The sequence below is a fragment of the Bubalus kerabau genome, chromosome 1 (assembly GCF_029407905.1).
Source record: "Bubalus kerabau isolate K-KA32 ecotype Philippines breed swamp buffalo chromosome 1, PCC_UOA_SB_1v2, whole genome shotgun sequence".
Classification (NCBI taxonomy): Eukaryota; Metazoa; Chordata; class Mammalia; order Artiodactyla; family Bovidae; genus Bubalus; species Bubalus kerabau.
In genome coordinates this window covers 217,225,751-217,249,399 of record NC_073624.1, presented here as the reverse complement: position 1 = coordinate 217,249,399, position 23,649 = coordinate 217,225,751, and the positions used below count along the sequence as shown (strand labels likewise).

At 39.2% G+C, this 23,649-nt stretch overlaps 1 protein-coding gene and 1 long non-coding RNA gene across 4 annotated transcripts in view; one reads left to right on the top strand and one right to left on the bottom strand.

Annotated features, from left to right (window-relative positions):
* The window catches only part of SPOCK1 (SPARC (osteonectin), cwcv and kazal like domains proteoglycan 1), a 579,344-nt gene extending 565,254 nt beyond the window's left edge, over positions 1 to 14,090 (top strand). The window contains exons 9-11 of the mRNA XM_055554552.1: positions 7 to 69; positions 12,666 to 12,803; positions 13,242 to 14,090. Coding sequence (XP_055410527.1) covers positions 7 to 69; positions 12,666 to 12,803; positions 13,242 to 13,432 — 392 coding nt within the window. The 3' untranslated portion in view covers positions 13,433 to 14,090. The remainder of the gene's footprint in view (positions 1 to 6; positions 70 to 12,665; positions 12,804 to 13,241) is intronic.
* LOC129632857 (uncharacterized) overlaps positions 1,844 to 23,649 on the bottom strand; it is a 148,497-nt gene continuing 126,691 nt past the window's right edge. The window contains exons 2-4 of one of the 3 annotated variants that reach the window (XR_008704703.1): positions 13,216 to 13,303; positions 12,863 to 12,943; positions 1,844 to 3,298 (exon numbers count right to left, since the gene is read on the bottom strand). This is a non-coding gene — a long non-coding RNA (uncharacterized LOC129632857). Of the gene's footprint in view, positions 3,299 to 6,258; positions 7,966 to 12,862; positions 12,944 to 13,215; positions 13,304 to 23,649 lie in introns of those variants that run through there. The other 2 variants (XR_008704702.1, XR_008704701.1) reach the window with 2 other exon arrangements.

Genomic DNA, 23,649 nt, shown 5'->3' with positions numbered 1-23,649 from the left:
TTTTAGGTCTCCCTTGCCAGAATGAAATGAACAGGATCCAGAAGTTGAGCAAGGGGAAAAGCCTGTTGGGTAAGTACCATTTCTTGCTACTCATTTAAACAACTAATTAAACCATCCGTGTCTCATGTAGTATCTAGCACAGCAATGGTTATTCAATTAGGGACCAGTGCTTTGTGAAAGAAATGCCTCATTTTACCCAAGACAAGGTTCATCTAGGGAGCTGGTAATATGCTACAGGCCACAGGGCATACTCTTGAGGATCAGAGAGCTGGCTGAGAAATGCTACATGCTCCATCAGTTGGAAGAGAGGTAAAAGGTAAGCCGAGGACCAGTGGGCAGGTCACCAGAGCTGAAATTGAGCATTGTCTTTACTGCTAACTCCTCCCTGATCTTGGATTTTTTTTTTTCTTTCAAGTATGGCCATTAAATGCACCTCTCAAGTGTTCCAAGTTAAAATGATAAAATCTATAAATTATAGAATTTCCTATATTCCCCAGATCAAGTTGTCCATTCAAGGAAGAAGACGAGCTGATTCCCTTCTAAATTTACCAGACAGGGTCCAAGGACTTGAGTGTACTTCAGCACATTTCTGTTTCATCTGCATGATCCCTGGACCCTATCTCTATATTTCTCCTCTTACCTTTTATCCAAACACTGAGTGGAAGTGTTTGGAAGCTAGTGGGGGGTGTGTGTGTATTTCCTTGGCACACACATCTGTGGATGGCTGTTGAAGGTTCCCTTTTGCCCCATACCCTCCTTTCTGCAGCACTCAAGTGTAGTTGTGGTACTTAGACCAGTACTTCTGAGATAATCACAGACACCTCATTTGTTTGCCCAAAAAGAGCCTGCATTGCTTTCCTTGCTTTTTAAAAAGAGAACTGACAGCCACAACACAATAATTCAGGATTATTCTTGTTAAGAACAGCCTGCCATTTCAGGCAGTTATCTCTTTATTTTCTTGAAGGAAATGGACAAGGTTGTTGCAGATTGTCAAATGGAGATGGTCTAAGAACTTGGGCCATTTCTCTTCATCTGATTTTTGGGTCACCTCAAAGTGGATCTTATTTCTTTCTTCTACTTTTAAAAATTACTTACTTCACTGGCTTGCCTCAGACTTTCCATTTCTGATAACACCCTTTTCAACTCACCAAGAACTCAAGAGCTTTGTGATCTGGACATGAGTGTAGGTTCTTCCCTGATGTTGAAAGATGTAAAAGCATCTTTCTGGATCTCTCTTCCATAGGGCTTTCCTCCAGTGAAAGGACTTGTGTTTAATGATCTGATGCTTCCACATGGGAGGTTATTTTGGGTTTTAGTGATGTGCTTAAGAGAACTAATAGTGCTGTTTTAAAAAATTATTTTGGATATATGGATATCTTCTTACTGCTTCATTAATGATATATTTGTAAAGTAATGTGGTCTGAGATAATATGTCTCATCTTTTATTTTCTCCAGTTTATAGGAATAAAAGGCCTACCTCTTTCCTACTGTGAATCTCACCTAGTTTTGAAACACACTTCATCACACCTCTCCACATAAGGGATATTATTCTAGCTGACTCATAAAAATACCATTTATCTGCCTACAAATTATTTTTTTGCATGGGGAAATCTAAAATAATAAATGTGTATTCAGGGGCATTCATAGTCTGAGCAAAAACAAGCAATAACAAATTATAATCAGGTATAATTACTGCCTACTTAGGAAAAATGATAATTTTATTACATTATAGATATAGAACAGCACCTGCTTCTAACCATCCTGGGGGCTCAACCTGGTATGCATTTTTTTTTTTTTTTGCTCTATTAAGTGCTCTTGTTTTCCAACTGCAGCTCAAGGGTAAGGATCAGCATTTCCTCAGCTTTCTATTGGTTGGCAAAACCTTCCCTGATTTTTGTTTATTGAAAGCATCATCTTTTTCCCCCTTCCTCCTGTTCCCTGCTGACCAGGAGTGCTGTGCACCTACTGAACATCTAATTTAGAATATGAGCACTACTTCTTTGTGGCACCAGCAGAATTACTTTTCACTGGGGGAAATGTCCTTTCTGTGATCTCATTTGATCTTTGGGAGCCTAGTCATCTTGGAATAGTGATCAATGTTTGTTTGAGTAGTAGCTGGATCTGAGGTTACTGCCTGCCTTATTACCCCTTCTTTCCAGATCTAGTCTGAGAAATAAATGGTATATTTAAAAACAATCATTCTAAAAAAAAATTAGGCAGTAGAAATCTCGAGTGGTAAGCAGAGACCTCCATCCTCAGATGACTGACATATAATGTTACTACTTAGATAACACTGAGGAGAATTATCCCATAGTAGATGAGCACACAATGATCAAACACATCCTAAGAAAAATGAAAAAAAAAAACTTGTCGTAACTAAATATTACCTAGAGTAAGACTCAGATTGGTATCACTAATTTAAGAGGAGAAAATCACTTTGAACTGGAAATATTAAATTTATCTCAGTGATCATCCAAGTGTGATGACAGAGATATTCTCAAACCACAGATTCAGTAAGCTTACTAACCCAAGACTTACTAAAATATCACTAAAGGTTTTAATATACAGAAGACATAATTCCAGAAGGAATTATTTCTTTTCCACATTTTATCTCAAAAAGGCATGCTGCTAAATCTAAATAAATAAGAACAGTAAAAATATTTTGATAGCAAGGTAGAATCAACATTTCAGACTGTTGGGGTCGGAGAAAAAATATGTTAAGCTTTTTATTTATTCAGAAATAAAACACAGATTAACTTTAGAGCTTATTAGGGAAAATATACTTCTGTGTATTTTAAGGTAACAATAAAAATATTGGGAAAATAATATATAGTTTTTAAATGTATGAAAACCATGGAAAAAAGAAAATTTGATCATTTCAACGAAAAGAAGGAAAGAGGGAAGATAGGAAACACAAAGTACAGTGGTAGATATAAAAACAAGCATATCTGTAATTACAATAAATGTGAATGGGCCAAACGCATTTATTATGAGACAGAGACTATTAAAAGCTGCCTACTTTGTTTTCAGTTCTTAAGAGAATGATGTAATATTATCTTGCTGAAGTGTTTCTTTTACTATACTATTACTATGTCTCAACAGGTATACCTATAATTTTAAAACAAAATGTGACATTATAACAATTGTAACTATATATTTACCCAACATAGGAGCTGAAAATGAAAGTGAAGTTGCTCAATCATGTCCGACTCTTCGCGACCCCATGGACTGCAGCCTACCAGGCTCCTCCGTCCATGGGATTTTCCAGGCAAGAGTACTGGAGTGGGGTGCCATTGCACTGCAATATATAAGGAAAATATTAATAGCCATGAAAGGAGAAATTGATAGTGACACAGTAAAAGTAAGGGACTTTAACAGATGATCCAGACACAAAATCAATAAGGAAACACAGACCTTGGATGATACATTAGACCAGATGGACTTTATTTATAGAACATTCTATCTAAAAGCAGCAGAATACACATTCTTTTCAAATGCACATGGAGCATTCTCCAGGATTAATCACATGTTGGGTCACAAAGCAAGCCTTCGTGATTTTAAGAAAACTGAAATCATATCAAGCACCCAAGCACCTTTTCTGACCACAATGCTGTGAGATTAGAAATCAATCAACTACAAGAAAAACACTGTAAAAACACAAATATGTGGCAGCTAAATAATATGCTACTAAACAACCAATGGATAACTGAAGAAATAAAAAAAAAATACCTAGAGACAAATCACAATGAAAACATGACCATCCAAAACCTATGAGACACAGCAAAAAAAACGGTTTTAAGAGGAAAGTTTATAGCAATTCAATCTTACCTCAGAACACAAGAAAAACAACCCCAAATAAACAACCTAACCTTATGCCTGAAGCAACTAGAGAAAGAAGTATGAACAAAACTCTCAAAGTTAGTAGACGAAAAGAAATCATAAAGACCAGAGCTGAAATAAATGAAATAGAGAAAACAAGATCAATGAAACTAAAAGCTGATTCTTTGAAAAGATAAACAAAATTGATAAACTTTTAGCCAGCCTCATCATGAAAAAAAAGGGAGAGGCCGCAAATCAATGAATTTAGAAATATAAAAGGAGAAGTTACAATGGACACCACAGAAATACAAAATATCATAATAGACAGCTACAAGCAACTATATGCCAATAAAATGGACAACCAAGAAGAAATGGGTGAATTCTCAGAAAGATGCAACCTTCCAAGACTGAACTAGGAAGAAATAGAAAATATGAACAGACTGATCATAAGCACTGAAATTGAAACTGTGATTTTAAAACTCACGACAAACAAAAGTCCAGGATCAAATGGCTTCACAGGTGAAATCTCTCAGATATTTTGAAAAGAGCTGACACCTATCTTCTGAAACTCTTCCAAAAAATTGCAAAGGAAGGAACACTCCCAAACTCTAGCCATGAGGCCACCGTCACCCTAATACAAAAACCAGACAAGATCACACAAAGAAAGAAAATTGTAGGGTTGACATAGACACACTACTACATTTAAAATAGTGAACAAAGATCTGCTGTTAGCACAGGGAACACTGTTCAATATTCTGTAATAAAGTAAATAGGAAAATAATTTCAAAAAGAATAAGTGAAAGTGAAGTCACTCAAGTCATGTCTGACTCTTTGTGACCCTCTGCACTGTAGCCTGCCAGATTCCCCATCCATGGGATTTTCCAGGCAAGACTACTGGAGTGGGTTGCCATTTCCTTCCCTGGGGGGATCTTCTTGACCTGGGGATCGAACCCATTTCTCCTGCATTGCAGGCAGACTCATTATCGTCTGAGCCACCAGGGAATCCAGACATATGTATACGTATAACTGAATCACCTTACTATACACCTGAAACTAACACAATATTGTTAATCCACTGTAGTCCAATATAAAATTTTTTTAAAAGGAAACAAACACACATAAAAATAACAGAACTGCAGGGAGGAACTGTCATACCTAACCTATTCAGAGACTTAAGTATACCTCTTCTTGAAAACTTATAGTTCAAGGAGACAAAAGAAGAAATGAACAGTATAATTCATTAGCATCTTAATATATGTATTCTTGTACACGAGCATAGAATAGAGAGTGTTTTCAAACACACATTTGTCATGGATATATGAAAACTATAAAACACTGATGAAAGAAATCAAAGATGACACAAATAGTTGGGGAAATATACCATGTTCATGGATCAGAAGAATCAATATAGTGAAAATGAGTATACTACGCAAAGCAATCTATAGATTCAATGCAATCCTTATCAAGCTACCAATGGTATTTTTCAGAGAACTAGAACAAATAATTTCACAATTTGTATGGAAATACAAAAACCTCATATAGCCAAAGCAATCTTAAGAAAGAAGAATGGAACTGGAGGAATCAACCTAACTTCAGGCTATACTACAAAGCAACAGTCAAGACAGTATGGTACTGGCACAAAGACAGAAATATAGATCAATGGAACAAAATAGAAAGCCCAGAGATAAATCCATGCACCTATGGACACCTTATCTTTGACAAAGGAGGCAAGAATATACAATGGAGAAAAGACAATCTCTTTAACAAATGGTGCTGGGAAAACTGGTCAACCACTTGTAAAAGAATGAAACTAGAACACTGTCTAACACCATACACACAAATAAACTCAAAATGGATTAAAGGTCTAAATGGAAGACCAGAGACTATAAAACTCCTAGAGGAAAACATAGGCAAAACACTCTCTGACATAAATCATAGCAGGATCCTCTATGACCCACCTCCCAGAGTAATGGAAATAAAAGCAGAAATTTAAACTTAAAAGCTTTTGCACAATGAAGGAAACTATAAGCAAGGTGAAAAGATAACATTCCGAATGGGAGAAAATAATATCAAATGAAGCAACTGACAAAGAGTTAATCTCAAAAATATACAAGCAACTCCTGCAGCTCACTTCCAGAAAAATTAGCGACCCAATCAAAACATGGGCCAAAGAACTAAAGAGACATTTCTCCAAAGAAGACATACAGATGGCTAACATACAAACATGTGAAAAGATGCTCACCATCACTCATTATCAGATCAGATAAGTCACTCAGTCATGTCCGACTCTTTGCAACCCCATGAATCGCAGCACGCCAGGCCTCCCTGTCCACCACCAATTCCCAGAATTCACTGAGACTCACGTCCATCGAGTCAGTGATGCCATCCAGCCATCTCATCCTCTGTCGTCCCCTTCTCCTCCTGCCCCCAATCCCTCCGAGCATCAGAGTCTTTTCCAATGAGTCAACTCTTCGCATGAGGTGGCCAAAGTACTGGAGTTTCAGCTTTAGCATCATTCCTTCCAAAGAAATCCCAGGGCTGATCTGCTTCAGAATGGACTGGTTGGATCTCCTTGCAGTCCAAGGGACTCTCAAGAGTCTTCTCCAACACCACAGTTCAAAAGCATCAATTCTTCAGTGCTCAGCCTTCTTCACAGTCCAACTCTCACATCCATACATGACTCATTATCAGAAAAATGCAAATCAAAACCACAATGAGGTACCATTTCATGCCAGTTAGAATGGCTGCTATCAAAAAGTCTACAAACAATAAATGCTGAAGAGGGTGTGGAGAAAAAGGAACCCTCTTACACTGTTGGTGGGAATTCAAACTAGTATAGCCACTATGGAGAACAGTGTGGAGATTCCTTAAAAAACTGGAAATAGAACTGCCATATGACCCAGCAATCCCACTGCTGGGCATACACACTGAGGAAACCAGAATTGAAAGAGACACGTGTACCCCAATGTTCATCACAGCACTGTTTACAATAGCCAGGACATGCAAGCAACCTAGATGTCCATTGGCAGATGAATGGATAAGAAAGTTGTGGTACATATACACAATGGAATATTACTCAGCTGTTAAGAATGCATTTGAATCAGTTCTAATGTGATGGATGAAACTGGAGCCTATTATATAGAGTGAAGTAAGTCAAAGAAAAACACCAATAGAGTATATTAATGCATATATATGGAATTTAGGAAGATGGTAACGATGACCCTATATGTGAGACAGCAAAAGAGACACAAATGTAAAGAACAGACTTTTGGACTCTGTGGGAGAAGTCGAAGGTGGGATGATTTGAGAGAATGGCATTGAAACATGTATATTATCATATGTGAAACAGATCACCAGTCCAGGTTTGATGCATGAGACAGGGTGCTCAGGGTTGGTGCACTGGGATGACCCTGAGGGATGGGATGGGGAGGGAGCTGGGAGGGAGGGTCAGGATGGGGAACACATGTACACCCATGGCTGATTCATGTGAATGTATGGCCAAAACCACCACAATATTGTAAAGTAATTAGCCTCCAATTAAAAAGAAAAGAAAAAGCAGAAATAGAGTCACAGAAAAAAAAAAGAAAGCTGAAACTAAATATCTTAAAAAAGTACCATAGATCATATTCATTCTCTACAAGTGGAAGAAAAAAAAGAGACTATCCAATCTTACATGTCTAGATTTTTTTAGTAGTCAAAAATGAATAAAGTAAAAATACAAAACATTTAGACATGAATGAAAATGAAAGCACTGTGTGCCAGAGAGAGAGAAAAGCAACTAAAATGAAACTTAGAGGAACATTCATGGCTTCAAATGCATTTCTGGAGAAAAAGAAACCTAAAATTTCAAATAAAAAAAGCTGTAAGGACAATAAGTTAAGACTAAAGCAAAAACAAATCAAATAGACAAACCTTTGACAACATGAAAGTCTCAAATGTTCTCATGAATTTAAAAATGGGATGTAACCTCTGATATGCACACGTGCATGCTCAATTGTGTCCAACTCTTTGCAATCCTATGGATCGTAGCCTGCCAGGCTCCTCTGTCCATGGTATTCTCCAGGCAGGAATACTGGAGTAGGTTGCCATTTCCTCCTCCAGGGGATCTTCCTGACTCTGGGATTGAACCCACATCTCTTGCAACTCCTGCATTGGCAGACAGATTCTTTTACCACTGAGCCACCTGGGAAGGCTTGTAACCACAGATAAAGATGCATACTATAAATTTGTGGTTCTGAAACTTCACTGTGCATCAGAAACACTTGGAGAGTTTACTACAGCTTTCTGGGCCCTACTGTCAAAGTTTTTAACTCAGTAGGTTTGGGATAGGCTCAAAAATTTTCTAAGCTATTTCCCACTGATGCTGCAGCTACTTCTGGGCCCACACTTTGAAAACCATTGCTATAAACTGACTCATAGCAATTATGAAAACATGACTGAAAAGGATACTATGAATTACCATATTTGGGTCATGAAGAAAAAGAAGACTCAACTAAACTAAGGAAAAAATTAATTTAAATAAAAATACTACTGTCACCTCCTAAAATAGGCACTAGGCTCAACATATTTCTACAGCTGAATACTTTATGGAGATCATCCTCATTTTATACAAAACATCTGGAGTATAGAAAAAGAAAAGTACCTGAATCAGTTTACAAAAGTGTTGCTTTGATATAGAAATTGAACAAAATTATATACCTCTATCACTGAGTAACATGGATATAAAAGGATCAGCAAATTAAATCCAATATATCATGACCAAGTAGTATTTATTCTAGGAAAACAGGCATTTTTTTAAACTGTGCCACTCATTAGAAATATATAAAGGATTAAAAAAATCCTATGATTCTCTCAAGTATTAAAAAAAACTTTAATCAGGAAGAAACAGAAAATATGAACAGACTAGTGAGTAGATTGAATCAATAATGAAAAGTCTCTCAGGAAAGAATGGACCAAGAGCAGATAGCTTCACTGTTTAATTTTACCAGATATTTAAAGAAGAATACCAATCATTCTCAAACTCTTCCCAAAAATTTCAGAGGGGAGGAACACTCCCAAACTCATTTTATGAAGCCAGAGTTACCTTGTTACTAAAGCCAGAAAAAAACTCTACCGGGAAACTACAGGCCAATATCCCAGATGAATATAGATGCACAAAAACAAATTTCTCAATAAAATACTAGTGAACCAAATTAAGCATCACATTAAAAGGATTATTCACCATGATCAAGTAGGATTTATCCCTAGGATGTAATGATGGTTCTACACATACAAATCAGCCAAGTGATGCATCACATTAATAGAATGAAAGAAAAATATTATATGATCATCTCAATAGATGCAGTAAATCCATTTGACAAAACTGAACATCTGTTCATGATAAAAACCTCAATAAATTATGTATTAAAGCAATGTACCCCAATTTAATAAACACCACATATGACAACCACAGCTAGCATCCTATTCAATGGTGAAAGGTTTAAAGCTTTTCCTCTAAGATCAAGAAAAAAGATAAAGGTATCACCACTCCTATTCAGTGTAATACTGGAAGTCCTAGACAGAGCAATCAGGCAAGAAATAAGTCATCCAAGGTGGAAAGGAATATGTAAAATTTTCTTTGTTTGCAGATGATACAATTTGAAATAGTCAACAGGGACATGAAAAGGTTCTCAGCATCTCTAATCATCAGGGAAATGCAAACCAAAACCACAGTAAGATATCAGCTTCTGCCTGTGAGAAGGGCTATCATGAAAAACGAATAACAGGAATAACAAATGCTGGCAAGGATGTGGGAAAAGGAGAACTGTTGTACACTGTTGCTGGGATTATAAACTGGTGCAGCCACAATGGAATAAAACAGTATGGAGGTTCCCCCCAAATTAAAAAAAAAAAAAAAAAAACTACTATATGATCCAGCAGAGAAGGCAATGGTACCCCACTCCAGTACTCTTGCCTGGAAAATCCCATGGATGGAGGAGCCTGGTGGGCTGCAGTCCATGGGGTTGCTAAGAGTGGGACACAACTGAGTGACTTCACTTTCACTTTTCACTTTCATGCATTGGAGAAGGAAATGGCAAGCCACTCCAGTGTTCTTGCCTGGAGAATCCCAGGGATGGGGGAGCCTGGTGGGTTGCCGTCTATGGGGTCGCACAGAGTCGGACACGACTGAAGTGACTTAGCAGCAGCAGCAGCAGCATATGATCCAGAAATTCACTTCTGGGGATATATCCAAAGGAAATGAATATACTAAAGAGAAATCTGCACACTCATGTTCACATTGGCCAAGATATGAAGACAACCTAAGTGTTCTTCAATGGATGAATGGATAAAGAAGTGTATGCATGGGTGTGTGTGTGTGAGAGAGTATATGTGTATAACAGTATATCATTCATCCATAAGAAAGAAAGGAAACCCTGCCAACTGCGACAACATGGATAGATGTTGAGGGCATTATCCTAAGTGAAATAAGTCAGAGAAAGAAAATAGCATATGGTCTGCTGCTGCTACTGCTGCTAAGTCACTTCAGTCGTGTCCAACTCTGCGTATGGTCACTTGTATGTCTAATCTTGAAACAAACTCATGAAGAAATATTAATAGATGAAACTGGTGGTAAACACAGGCAGGGTATTGACAGTGGGAGAATTGAATGAAGGTGGTCAAAAGGTACAAACTTCCAGTTAAGAGATAAATAAATATTGAAGATATACAACACAATATCTATAGTTAACACTGTAGTATAGTAGATATGAAAGTGTTGAGAGAGTAAATCCTGAGAGTGCTCACAAGGAAAAAATCTTTTTTTCTATATGAGATGTTGGATGTAACCAAAATTTATTATGGTTATCATTTCACAGTATATAAGTCAAACCATTATGCTGTACACCTTTATCTTCTACAGTGCTATATGTCAATTATGTGTGTGTGTGCTCAGTTGCTCAGTTGTGTCCAAATCCATGCAGCCCCATGGACTGCAGCCTGCCAGGCTCCTCTGTCCATGGAATTTCCCAGGCAAGAATACTGGAGTGGATTGCCATTTCCTCCTCCAGGGGATCTTCCTGACTCAGGGGTCGAACCCATGTCTCTTGTGTCTTCTGTATTGGCAGGCGGATTCTTTACTATTAGCACCACCTGGGAAGACCATGCCAATTATATGTCGATTATATTTCAATAATTTTGGAAATTTTTGGAAAAATTCTGAAATAAAAGTAAGACTAGAATCACAGGGAAAAGTAGAACTCATGATCAAAGAAGGAATCCTGTCTAAACTTGAGTAAGTCCTAGGCCCCTGAAACCTTGACTAGGTTATTATGAAGCATGCCATTCTTTCTTGCTGGCTCAACAGCAAATACTGACCGATGTGTGAGCCCTCTTGTCTGTCTTCAGTTGTCACTCAGTCGTGTCTGACTCTTTGAGACCCCATAGACTACAACACGCCAGGCTTCCCTGTCCATCACCAACTCCTGGAGCTTGCTCAAACTCATGTCCATTGAGTCGGTGATGCCATCCAAACATCTCATCCTCTGTCATCCCCTTCTCCTCCTGCCTTCAATCTTTCCCATCATCAGGGTCTTTTCCAATGAGTCAGTTTCTCACATCAAGTGGCCAAAATACTGGAGTTTCAGCTTCAGCATCAGTCCTTCTAGTGAATATTCAGGACTGATTTCCTTTAGGCTCGACTGGTTGGATCTCCTTGCAGTCCAAGGGACCCTCAAGAGTCTTCTCCAACACCACAGTTCAAAAACATCAATTCTTTGGTGCTCAGCTTTCTTTTTAGTTCAACTTACATGACTACTGGAAAAACCATAGCTTTGACTAGATGGACCTTTGTCGGCAAAGTAATATCTCTGCTTTTTAATATGCTGTCTAGGTTGGTCATAGCTTTTCTTCCAAGGAGCAAGCATCTTTTAATTTCATGGCTGCAGTCACCATCTGCTCTGGTTTTGGAGCCCAAGAAAATAAAATCTCTCACTGTTTCCATTGTTTCCCCATCTATTTGCCATGAAGTGATGGGACCCGATGCCATGATCTTTGTTTTTTGAATGTTGAGTTTTAAGCCAGCTTTTTCACTGTCCTCTTTCATCAAGAGGCCGTTTAGTTCCTCTCCTCTTTCTGCCAGAAGGGTGGTGTCATCTCTGTTTCTGAGGTTCTTGATGTTTCTCCCAACAATCTTGATTCCAACTTGTGCTTCATCCAGCCTGGCATTTCTCATGATGTACTCTGCATATAAGTTAAATAAGCAGGGTGACAATATACAGCCTTGACATACTCCTTTCCTGATTTGGAACCAGTATGTTGTTCCATGTCCAGTTCTAACTGTTGCTTCTTGACCTGCATACAGATTTCTCAATGGGCAGGTCCGGTAGTCTGGTATTCCCATCTCTTGAATTTTCCACAGTTTGTTGTGATCTACATAGTCAAAGGCTTTGGCATAATCAATAAAGCAGAAGTAGATGTTTTTCTACAGAAGCTGTCTGTCTTAGAAGGCATTGACTCTATCTGTGCACTTCTCTGATTCAAGCTCAGTTTGTAAAGAATCTGCCTGTAATGCAGGAGACCCAGGTATGATTCCTGGGTCAGGAAGATCCACTGGAGAAGGGATAGGCTACCCATTCCAGTATTCTTGGGCTTCCCTTGTGGCTTAGCTGGTAAAGAATCCGCCTTCAATGAGGGAGACCTGGGTTCAATCCCTGGGTTGGGAAGATCCCCTGGAGAAGGGAAAGGCTATCCACTCCAGTATTCTGGACTAGAGAAGTCCATGGACTGTATAGTCCATGGGGTCACAAAGAGTCAGACACAACTGAGAAATTTTGACTTTCTGATTCAAGCTGTACCTTTTGTTCCCCCAGGAGCATTCATCCCTCGGTGTAATGAGGAGGGCTATTACAAAGCCACACAGTGCCATGGCAGCACGGGGCAATGCTGGTGTGTGGATAAATATGGCAATGAGCTAGCTGGCTCCAGGAAACAGGGCGCTGTGAACTGTGGTGAGTAAAGCCTTCTCCACCTGCCCCTCAGTGACCTCTAGAGACTGATAGGTACTCACTGTATGAGGATCTGGGCAGAAGAATCTCAAGAAGTCACTGTGCTCTACAGTGAGCAAGTTGGCAATGGAGATACAGTAAACCTGGAATCACATGAGATGATGATGCATAGCTAGTTTTTTGAGTGGCAGGAGCTCACCATGACCATTGAACTGGATAGCAGTTTTTGACAGTCAGGGACTGGCTGCAGGCCAAGAGTGACTCTCAAGATAAACTTCCCTAGAATTCTGGAGCTTTTAACAGACTAAAGCTTGTAGTCCCTACCAGGTAGATGGGGATGCTCCCATGTTCAGAAGGTAAACTGCATGGTTTTGCCCTACAGCTAAGGAGGTCGTGAGGCATAGCAGAAACTTACCTCCCATGTCTTCTTCCTCCTTTCAGAGGAGGAGCAGGAGACCTCGGGGGATTTTGGCAGCGGTGGCTCTGTGGTTCTGCTGGATGACCTGGAGGATGAGCAGGAGCTGGGACCCAAGGACAGACTGGGGAAGCCGCGGGTGCATGCCCGGGCAGTGACGGAGGATGATGAGGATGAGGACGACGACAAAGAGGATGAGGTCGGGTACATATGGTAGTCCCCACACGGAGGAGGACACGAGGTCTGCACAGAATTGCAAGTCACTTCCCGTTCCTGCATTTGTCTCTGAGACTCCACAGCACACGGCCTCTTCTCCATCGTCGCCCTCTCCACCCAAGCTAGGGTTTTGGAAGACAACTCCTTGTTCCCGGATCATGCTGATTTTGCATACGGCGTGTGGGAAGAAGGGTGTTGTGCTTTGTTTTTTAGGGGAATGGCTGGCCGAATGAGAGCCTCCTTCCCTTCTGTGAGTTTTTTTACAAGCATGTGATGTATGTGGGATTCTGACAGTGCAGGGAGCCCCCACCCTCTAAATGTCAAAGACCCTTTCCAGTCACCCACACGGGTGGTTATTACAGCATGGTTCCCGGCCTTACTGTGTCTAAGTGCTTTTCTTGTGTCCTGTAGATGTTGTGGAAAACGCACCACACTGTACCTTTTCCCCCCCTGCCCAACCCACCCCCCGCTACCCCTGGTGTCTATTATTACAAATCAGTTTTTCACTTCACTCGATCTGGCTTCCTACAAATAACAGCCTTAATTCAGTCAAGAGTCCCTTTGGGGAATTGATTTTCTTTATTAAAAAAGGTATCTGGATACTTCTGTCTGTACGTGCATAAATAGGTAAGTATATACAGAAGACACTGTGCACACCACTCTGAAAAAAAAAAAGGGCGGGGAGTTGGGTATCTATTAAAAAACTTATTTGAAAAACAATTACACATTTGTCAGCTTGTCTAGACCTGGATCGTCATTTCTGGAATAGCAAATCTGTATCAAAGTCCTTTTTTTTGCACTACCAGTTGGCACTTGTAGCCTACAGGCTGAGGAGGCTGCTTCCATCTGCGGTGGCAGAGCTACTGGAAGCCTCTTTGATTTGGATAAGCCTCTGTCTGCCTAAATCACTTTCCTTGCAGAAGCCATGAGACTCCCACGTGGGCAGCTTCACAAGCCATTGCTCTCATTTCAGCTCCAACCCCGCTTTGGGCTGTGGCAGGCCCCTCTCTCCCCTACCTACTCAAGGGCTTTTTGTAAGGCATGTACACATATCTCCCGCTCTCTAAGAAGACAGTCTCCTTGCTGTTCCTTAGCAGAAGAAAATTTTGCATCCTTAACTCAATCTTTCAGTTTTGCCCCTCTCTATCCACACATCTTGATGAGGCTACAAAAGCTCTACAGATTTTCTTTGATCATTTAACATTTGTAAAGAATCTCAGATGGAGGCCCAGAAAGAACTTTATGACAGCACATGGGAAGCCAGGGTGGGATTTTTTTAAGAGTTAATCCTGTGTTCATCCCCTCCCCCATACATGTGTCAAGGGACCCATGAAGAAAGCCCTTCACCATTGCATTTCTTTGCCCTAAGTCAACTCCTGATTAGAATCCATCTCCAAATTTGGTAGGGTCATCATCTCTACAATCTTTAGGATTTCTCCTGATACAAGTACCAAAGAGTAGTCTTCCAAGTGGCCCCATTTAGTTTAGTATGGGCCTTAAGCTCCTGCCCCACCTGGTTGTCACCTTCCTCACCAGCCACCCAGCAAGGCTCTGTGGCCCACATTTGTTTTTCTTCCCTTCCTGCACTCCAGCCAGTCCACAAGGAGACCACACAAACTCAGGCAAAAAATATATTCAGCCAAACTAGGATTATAGTGGCAGCTGACCAACCCTACCCCAAACTGACCATTTGTTTCTACTTTACCAGCCCACCTCAAACTATTATTTTCAAATCCCTGCGTTGGCCAGGCCCACTTGCCTTATCCCTGGAGTTGGCTCAGATGGGACATGAACTTACTTGATACACTGAACTTGTTCAGCCTGAAAGACATGAGAACAGCCAGGACCCTAGGTGTCAGGTGACCATGGGCAAGCTCTGTATTGGGATCTCAACTCCATCACTTCTGTTTCAGTTTTTTTTCTCACTTAAACAAAACTCTGAGATGATAATTTATAAAAACAGGTGCTTAATTGCAGCTAAATTATAATCACGTATATAAAAGAATCGAGACATATTAAAAAATCTCAGTCTAGGCCATCAGAGAAAACCATTGTTATTGTCTCCTCTGAGCTTAGAAAAATGCACAAGAGAACAAATTAAAATTGACAAATTGGTTTCACTTAGAGAAACTTCTAGGAACAGAGTGAACCACTGATTTTAATTTGCCTAATTATCTTATGACAAGTGTCAAATTAAGATGACACTTAAAGATCCTTAGCATTAACTTAATGATGGAGAAGAGTGCTCACTAGTCAATTCCCAGGAAGGTAATGAGATGCTCATTTTCAGAGATATTCCACGAAGATATTTTGATTCATTAAAATATTAAATAAAAAGCCCTCCTAAGACTGGAACCCAAAATCAATGGAACAACATTAATGCCACTTTTCATGCCTCACTTTGGTAAGACAGCATTAGTTTTTTTCAAAGATACTTTGCATAAGTACTAAAGATGTGATTTTTTTAGTTACTTAGTCCTTAGAAGAATTTTTTCTTTTCTTTTTTTGGCAGGAGTCCTTTAGATAGTGACAAAGCATCCATCAAAATTTTGATTAAAATAGTACTGTGATAATCATCCCCTTATTGGAGACAGGTATGGAGTTGAAACTTCAATGACTCATTTTTGGAACCTCCTTAGTGAATGGGTTTATTCTTCTTCTATAAATGGTTCTTTTATTTGGTACCATTTCCTTAGCATCTAAGTTAAGCCCCAGAATTTTATTCCACAATGGTTAGTTGTCTACCACATTAGTGTCTTTTTGTTTCCACCAACATTCTAGGCATGTTGTAGGCAAGGAAGGGAATACCTTCCTACTGAACCAGTTCTTCCTCCTTTATGCCCATCTTCCCACACCCAGCACTGAAAGACAACGTGTCTGTCCAGGTCTGCCCCTCTCCTCTTCCCGGGATGCCATCTACAGGTTTGTTTTTAACCTTGACCACACTGTACAGTAACATCCAAGAGCCCTTTCTACAGTGGGTGGTTTTGGTCTTTTTATACCTTTTTCTCAGAGTCACTGTTGTCTGTCTCTGTTCCATGTGTAGCCATGTAATGAGAGCCCACCAACTCCTGAGTGTCAAGTTTGTTGCCCCTATTGTAGATGAAATAGTGAAGTAGAAAAACCTAGTAAATTCTGAATGCTTTCCCATGTAGACTTATCTGGAATGTGAACACGACTCTTTTGGTTAATAGTAAATGCTTAACTGTAGTCCTGAGTAGGTGCATTTGTTTGTCTCAATAAATTTTAATTTGTCTGCAATGTCTGCGCATTTGTACTTTGTTAGCTTGCATGTGCGCTCACCAGGCCATGTTCGTACATCATCTCTGCGGAAGGGCTGGGCAAGTCAAGGGGGTAACTAAATGCAAGGCTCTCTGTTAAGGCTTCTGTACACCGGGGGAGGCCAACCACGAGGGCGTGCAGCCTGTCCTGACCCTCTCAGAACACCCTGGCACACCCAAGCCCTGTGCCCGCTCAGCCTAGAATCTTAGTATTCAGTCCCCCTGTTTGCTGCTTTCTTCTTTCTCAAGCTACAACTTTGTTACTTCGTCCTTATCCATCAGATTTCATTGCTGTCATCCTGTTTACAACCTTAAGCTTTTTCAGTTCTTATTCCTTCCCTCCCTAGTCAGCTCTTCTCCAATTCTCTTGGGAGAAAAGAAACAAAAACCAAAAAAGTTCACAGGGACTCTGAGTTTTCCTCAGTTCATGGATTAACACACCATATGCTTGTCAAACATCAAAAAACACCCAATCAGAACAGAAATTACTTCCTTTCCTCCTTATCCACATGAAGGCCAATGTATCTATGACTTAATTATACCCTGAGTGAGTAATTTCAGCACCAACTGAGGTAGAAACTATCTTATGAATAATTCTAATCCTTTACCCAGTGGACCGTATTTTACAGACAATTTAGAGATTGACAGTTCACGGAAAGGTGCTTCATAAATCCACAAAATAACTAATGTCAGGAGAACAATGGTCAATATGAAGCCTCTGGGGTAGGTACAGGGTACATTAAAGAGTAGCTGGCATTGGTGGACACTCCTGAAATTCCTCTTAACAGCAGATTTATAGTCAAGCCCCACATGTCTCAAGTTGTGCCTTCATGGAATCCACCTCAGTCTGTTAAAAAGGCCAGGACCAAAGGAATATTAATTATATAGTGTGAGTGAAAAGGTCCCAGCACCTCTCAAAATTCTGGGTTGGTTGTGAGATTTACTTTGATAAACTGATATAAGAAAAGGAGAAGATTTCAAAATTTATTCATTCAACTAGACGTATATGGGTTAATTAGGAGAGTTATAGATCTATAGACTAATATGTTTGATGGGTGAATGCCATTATGGGCAGGCACCACATTCAGTGCTAGGAATATGGACGTGAATAAGACCTCGAGGGTCCTTCTCCGTACAGTTGCTGCCTTGAAAAAGACAAATAACTGCTACAGTATGGGTGGATGGATATCACAGTTGACACCAAGGTCTACTCCAGCCTTGTCAAAACGTGCCTTTCTTGGTTTCCCATATCCATCAATCCCTGAATTTAATCCTAGCTCTCTGGCTATTCCTCTTAGGTCTCCTGTATATCCTTTTGTTCAGCCAGTTCTGCTCATACAGGTGTTCCTCTCATCTGTGTTCTCAGCCCATTTCTCTTCAACTCGACATTCTTTCTCTAAGCAGTCTTATCTACATCAGTGTTTTAAACCAACTTCCTCCACTTGGAAAAGCCCCAATCTATGTTTCAAGTGCAGCTTTTGACTCTGCTCCATTTTGAAAAAACAAAATCACCTGGAATTTAGATCATTCTACTCAAATTTCCCATTAACCCCTCAATTTCAAACCTTAAAACATCAAAATGATAGAGTGAAATATAGAGTGAATATGCATTGACAATAGGCATCAGCAAGGTTTTAAAAAAACAAACAAAAAATAATTCCTAGCAAACATGAGCCATAAAGGAACAGACTGATAAATTTTCCTCCATCAAAATTAATAGCATGTCATGAACAAATTTAAAAGATACACAGAAGACTAAAGAAGATATTGAGGACATAAAACAGATGAAGGATTAGGACATAAAATGTTTTAACTTCTACGAATCCATAAGAAAAATATAATTCAACAGACTAATGGGGCAAGATAAAAGCAAGTGAGCCATAGAAGACACACAGATGGCAAATAAACCATGCCTAACCTCACTCATGATCAGAGAAATACAAATTAAAGCAATGATCTCTCAGTTTCATTTAGAGAAAAATCATGATCATGTCACATGTTGTTGAGAATGTAGTATAAGGAACACTCTCCGACACTGTACAGTCAGATCAGCCACTGGAGAGCAGTTTGGAAATAGCCATATAAGAGTAAATATCCCAAGACTGAATAATTCCACTTCTCAGAAATTACTCCTAGAGAAAATCACACTAATTTACAAAGATATACATAGAATGTATGTATACCCATTATTACATCATCTGTAAGGACAGGAAATTTGATACAAAACTAAGTATCAGTGGACATATTGGGCAACTTTATGCTCTGGAATATTATACAGCAGTCAAAAATAACAAAGCAATTCATACACACTGACTTAGCAGAACGTCTAAAACATCTGTTGTATGAAGAAAAAGTCAAGTGAAAATAGAGTATGAATTACATAAGTTAGATACCTATAAGGTGACACTATCCACTTTTTCCAAGTAGATATAAAAATACACAGAGTCTGAAAGGACACACACCAAGCTGGTAGCAGTGGTGACCTCTGAGGAAAAGACAGGGATTTGGTCTGATCAGCCTCATCTATGTTTCATTTTTGTTTTTTATCATGAAAACAATATACTATGTCTTGTATGATTTTAAAATAATTCACTACCTTCTTCCTCTTCAGATTTATCCTCTTATACTCCTTGACTTCAAGAATGGCACCACCATCTACACCTCTCTCCCCAGCTCCCAATCTGTACTAAGTCACCAAATTCTGTCAATTCTTCTTTCTAAATATCTCTTCCTCTCTATCTCACCACCATCATGGTTCTTACCACCATAATCCTTATGTCTTAGAAATTTTTAAACCAGTGACCACGCTTTATTCTTTACCAGATCCAATACATTCTATATGCTGCTGCCGCCAGAGTAATTTATTCTCAAAGGCAAATCTGATCATGTCACTGTTCTACTTAATTCTCAAGGTTTCTCATCACTGTCAGGACTAAATCTAAATTACTTGGCTTGGCAAATACACTCGTTTGTAACTGATCCCTTTGTACTTCTCAGTCTCCTTGCATTCCTCACTGTTTGAATTCTAATTTTTTCCCCAAGCACCTCCACCATTCTCAAGCTTCTGCTTGTATTCCTGATAATTTCTTTACCAGAACAGCCTAGGAGTCTCAGATCAATTATTACTCCTCTAGCAACCCTTCCTAACTACTCTAAGAATTACCAAGCACTCCTCCCCTTTTCTTTAGAACCTTGTGTGTATCTCCAAACCAGTGCTTGGTAACTGCAATGTATACTTCTCCCTTCAAAAGCCAGAGATAAAACAAAATTGTGGACTAAGAAGCTCTAAGCCATCATTCCTCCACAGAGACATCAAAACCAACCCAAAACTGGCTAAGATAACCTTATATAGAACTCTATTAAGTGATTAAAGTCTACAAAAACCAAGTGAACACCTAATCAATAAAAACACACATTCAAAATGGTAGTAAATTCCATGGTGTTTTACTTGCCCTGAACACACTGCTTCCCCAGTGCAAATGGTCTTAATCTGGAGGAGGTGGCAGCAAAGTTCCTAATTCTATCCCATGAACCAGAGGGAACAAAAAAGACCTTTTTTGCAATATCCTAACCAGTTAATATCTGGGGGCTTTCTAAAGGACAGGGCTCTGTTATGCCTACCTCAAAGCTCAGGTAGGGAGAGGCAGCTAGCCCTGCTCATGAAAGCTGCAGAGTACTACAGACCTGCAGATGCCTGGGACAGAAGAGTATGGGTAAAGGAGTACAATAGGCCATCTAAGGCTCTGAAGAGAAGCTGAAGTAGACTCTTTGGGAAATTAAGACTTTTAAAGTAACTGAGTGAGAGATGTGAGTTCGATCCTTGGATGGGGAAGATCCCCTGGAAAAGTGCGTGCCAACCAACTCCAGTATTCTTGCTTAGAGAATCCCATCAACAGAGAAGCCTGGCAGGCTACAGTCCATGGGGTCGCACAGAGTCGTTCAAGACTGAAGCAACTGAGCACACAGTGTACATAGGAGAGTCAAAAAAGGCTGCTCACAGGCCCAGGCAAAATGCCTGCTCAGCCAAGACACATGAGAAAAGCTTACATTTTCACCCTGGACTGATCTCAAGCTTCAGATCAGACCAGTTAATTACTGAAAGACTTCTCTGGTACAGGACTGGTATGCAAATTCTGAGAAAGGTGGATGTCTTTTCAAATGCCCTATTTTATATAAGGTACACAAACTACCAGGAAAACATGTCCCATTCAAAGGAACAAAATAAAGTAGCAGAAATTATCCCTGAAGAAGCATAGGTAATGGACTTTAAAACAACTGTTATAAATATATTCAAAATACTAAAAGAAAACATGAACAAAAAACTAATGAAACCCAGGAAAATGATAAGAGAACAAAATAAGAATATGAACAAAGACAAAAATTCTATTAAAGATATTTTTTAAAATATTAAAATTCCATTAAAAAATAGAATTTCTGGTGCTGAAAAATAGCACAGAATACAACATTTCAATGGAAAGGCTTGACAGCAGATTTGAGCAGGCATAAGAAAAAAAATTAGTGAAAAATATCAAATCAGGACATTTGATGTCATCAAGTCTGAGGATTAGGAAAAAAACAAAGTGAACAGAGCCTAAAAGATTTATGAAATCCCATAAAGTAGGCCAGTATATACATTATATAAATCCCCAAAGGATAAGAGAAAAAGGACTGGAGAGATCATTTGAAAAAATAATAGGTGAAAATGTCCTAAATTTAAGGAAAGACATGAATTTACATATCCAAGTAGCTAAATGGACTGGAAGTAGGGCACACACCAAGAGACACACCAAGACACATCATAAACTATGGAAAGAGAATCTTAAAAACAATAAGAGAACAGTGACTCATCATATACATATTAACCTCTGTAAGACTACCATCCAATTTCCCAGCAAGAAACCTTGGAGGCCAGAAGATGTGGAATGAAATTATTTTAACTGATGAAAGAAAAAAAAAAAACAAACATAGCAACAAAGAACTCTATGAGTAAAAATATCTTTCAAAAAAAATTAAGATACTCTCAGATAAACCAAAGCTGAAGGAATTTATTACCACTAAACCTGTCCTATCAGTTCAATTCAGTTGCTCAGTTGTGTCCGACTCTTTGCGACCCCATGAATTGCAGCACACCAGGCCTCCCTGTCCATCACCAACTCCCGGACTTTACTCAAACTCATGTCCATCATGTCGGTGATGCCATCCAGCCATCTCATCCTCTGTCGCCACCTTCTCCTCCTGCCCCCAATGCCTCCCAGCATCAGGGTCTTTTCCAATGAGTCAACTCTTTGCATAAGGTGGCCAAAGTACTGGAGTTTCAGCTTTAGCATCATTCCTTCCAAAGAACACCCAGGACTGATCTCCTTTAGAATGGACTGGTTGGATCTCCTTGCAGTCCAAGGGACTCTCAAGAGTCTTCTCCAACACCACAGTTCAAAAGCATCAATTCTAAGAAAAGTTAAATGGAGTCCTTCACGTGGAAATTAAAGGAAGCTAGATGGCAACTCAAAACAAAAACTCTCAGGTAAAAGGTAAATGCATGGTCAAATAGTTTTTAAAAGTATTGCTGTAATTTTGGTTTTTAGCAGTTTAAAAGACAAATATATAAAAATCATTATAAATCTATGTAAATGGGTACACAATATAAAAGGATGTAATTTGCAATATGAATGAGAAAAGGGGGAGGGAAGAAGCTATAAAAGGGTAAAGTTTTGTATGCAGGTGAATTTCAGTTATTATCAATTTAAAATAATTTTATAATTTTAGGATGTTATATGTAAGGCATATAGTAATCACAAATAAAATATTCATAGAATTTCAAAAAAGGAAATAACAATGAACTAAACCCAAAGAAAACTACAGTGGAAGAAAAAAGGGACAAAAAAGCTACAAAACATGCAGAAAAGAAACAGCAAAATGTCAAAAGTAAGTCTTTCTCTATCAATAATTTAAGTGTAAATGGATTAAATTCATCAGTCAAAAGGCATAGACTAGCAGAATGGATTAAAGAAAAAAAACACGATTCATTTGTATGTTGTCTATAAGAGACTCACTTTAGATAAAGGGCAAAAATAGTTTGAAATTGAAAGGATGGGAAATGGTATTTCATGAAAGCAGTATTTAAAAGAGACAAAGAGTGGCTATACAAATATCAGACAAAATTGACTTTAAGTCAAAAACTCTTACAAGAGACAAAGAATAGTATTATATATGATAAAAGGGTCAGTTCACCAAAAAGATATAACAATTAAAGACACGTATGCAACAAACCATAATCACAGAAAACTAGCCAATCTGATCACACAGATCACAGCCTTGTCTAACTCAATGAAACTAAGCCATGCCGTGTGGGGGCACCCAAGACGGACGGGTCATGGTGGAGAGGTCTGACAGAATGGCAAACCACTTCAGTATTCTTGCCTTGAGAACCCCATGAACAGTATGAAAAAGCAAAATGATAGGATACTGAAAGAGGAACTCCCCAGGTCGGTAGGTGCCCAATATTTTACTGGAGATCAGTGGAGAAATAACTCCAGAAAGAATGAAGGGATGGAGCCAAAGCAAAAACAATACCCAGCTGTGGATGTGACTGGTGATAGAGGCAAGGTCTGATGCTGTAAAGAGCAATATTGCATAGGAACCTGGAATGTTAGGTCCATCAATACAGGAAAATTGGAAGTGGTCAAACAAGAGATGGCAAGAGTGAACATTGACATTCTAGGAATCAGTGAACTAAAATGGACTGGAATGGGTGAATTTAACTCAGATGACCATTATATCTACTACTGTGGGCAGGAATCCCTTAGAAGAAATGGAGTAGCCATCATGGTCAACAAGAGAGTCGAAATGCAGTACTTGGATGCAATCTCAAAAACAACAGAACGATCTCTGTTCATTTCCAAGGCAAACCATTCAGTATCACAGTAATCCAAGCCTATGC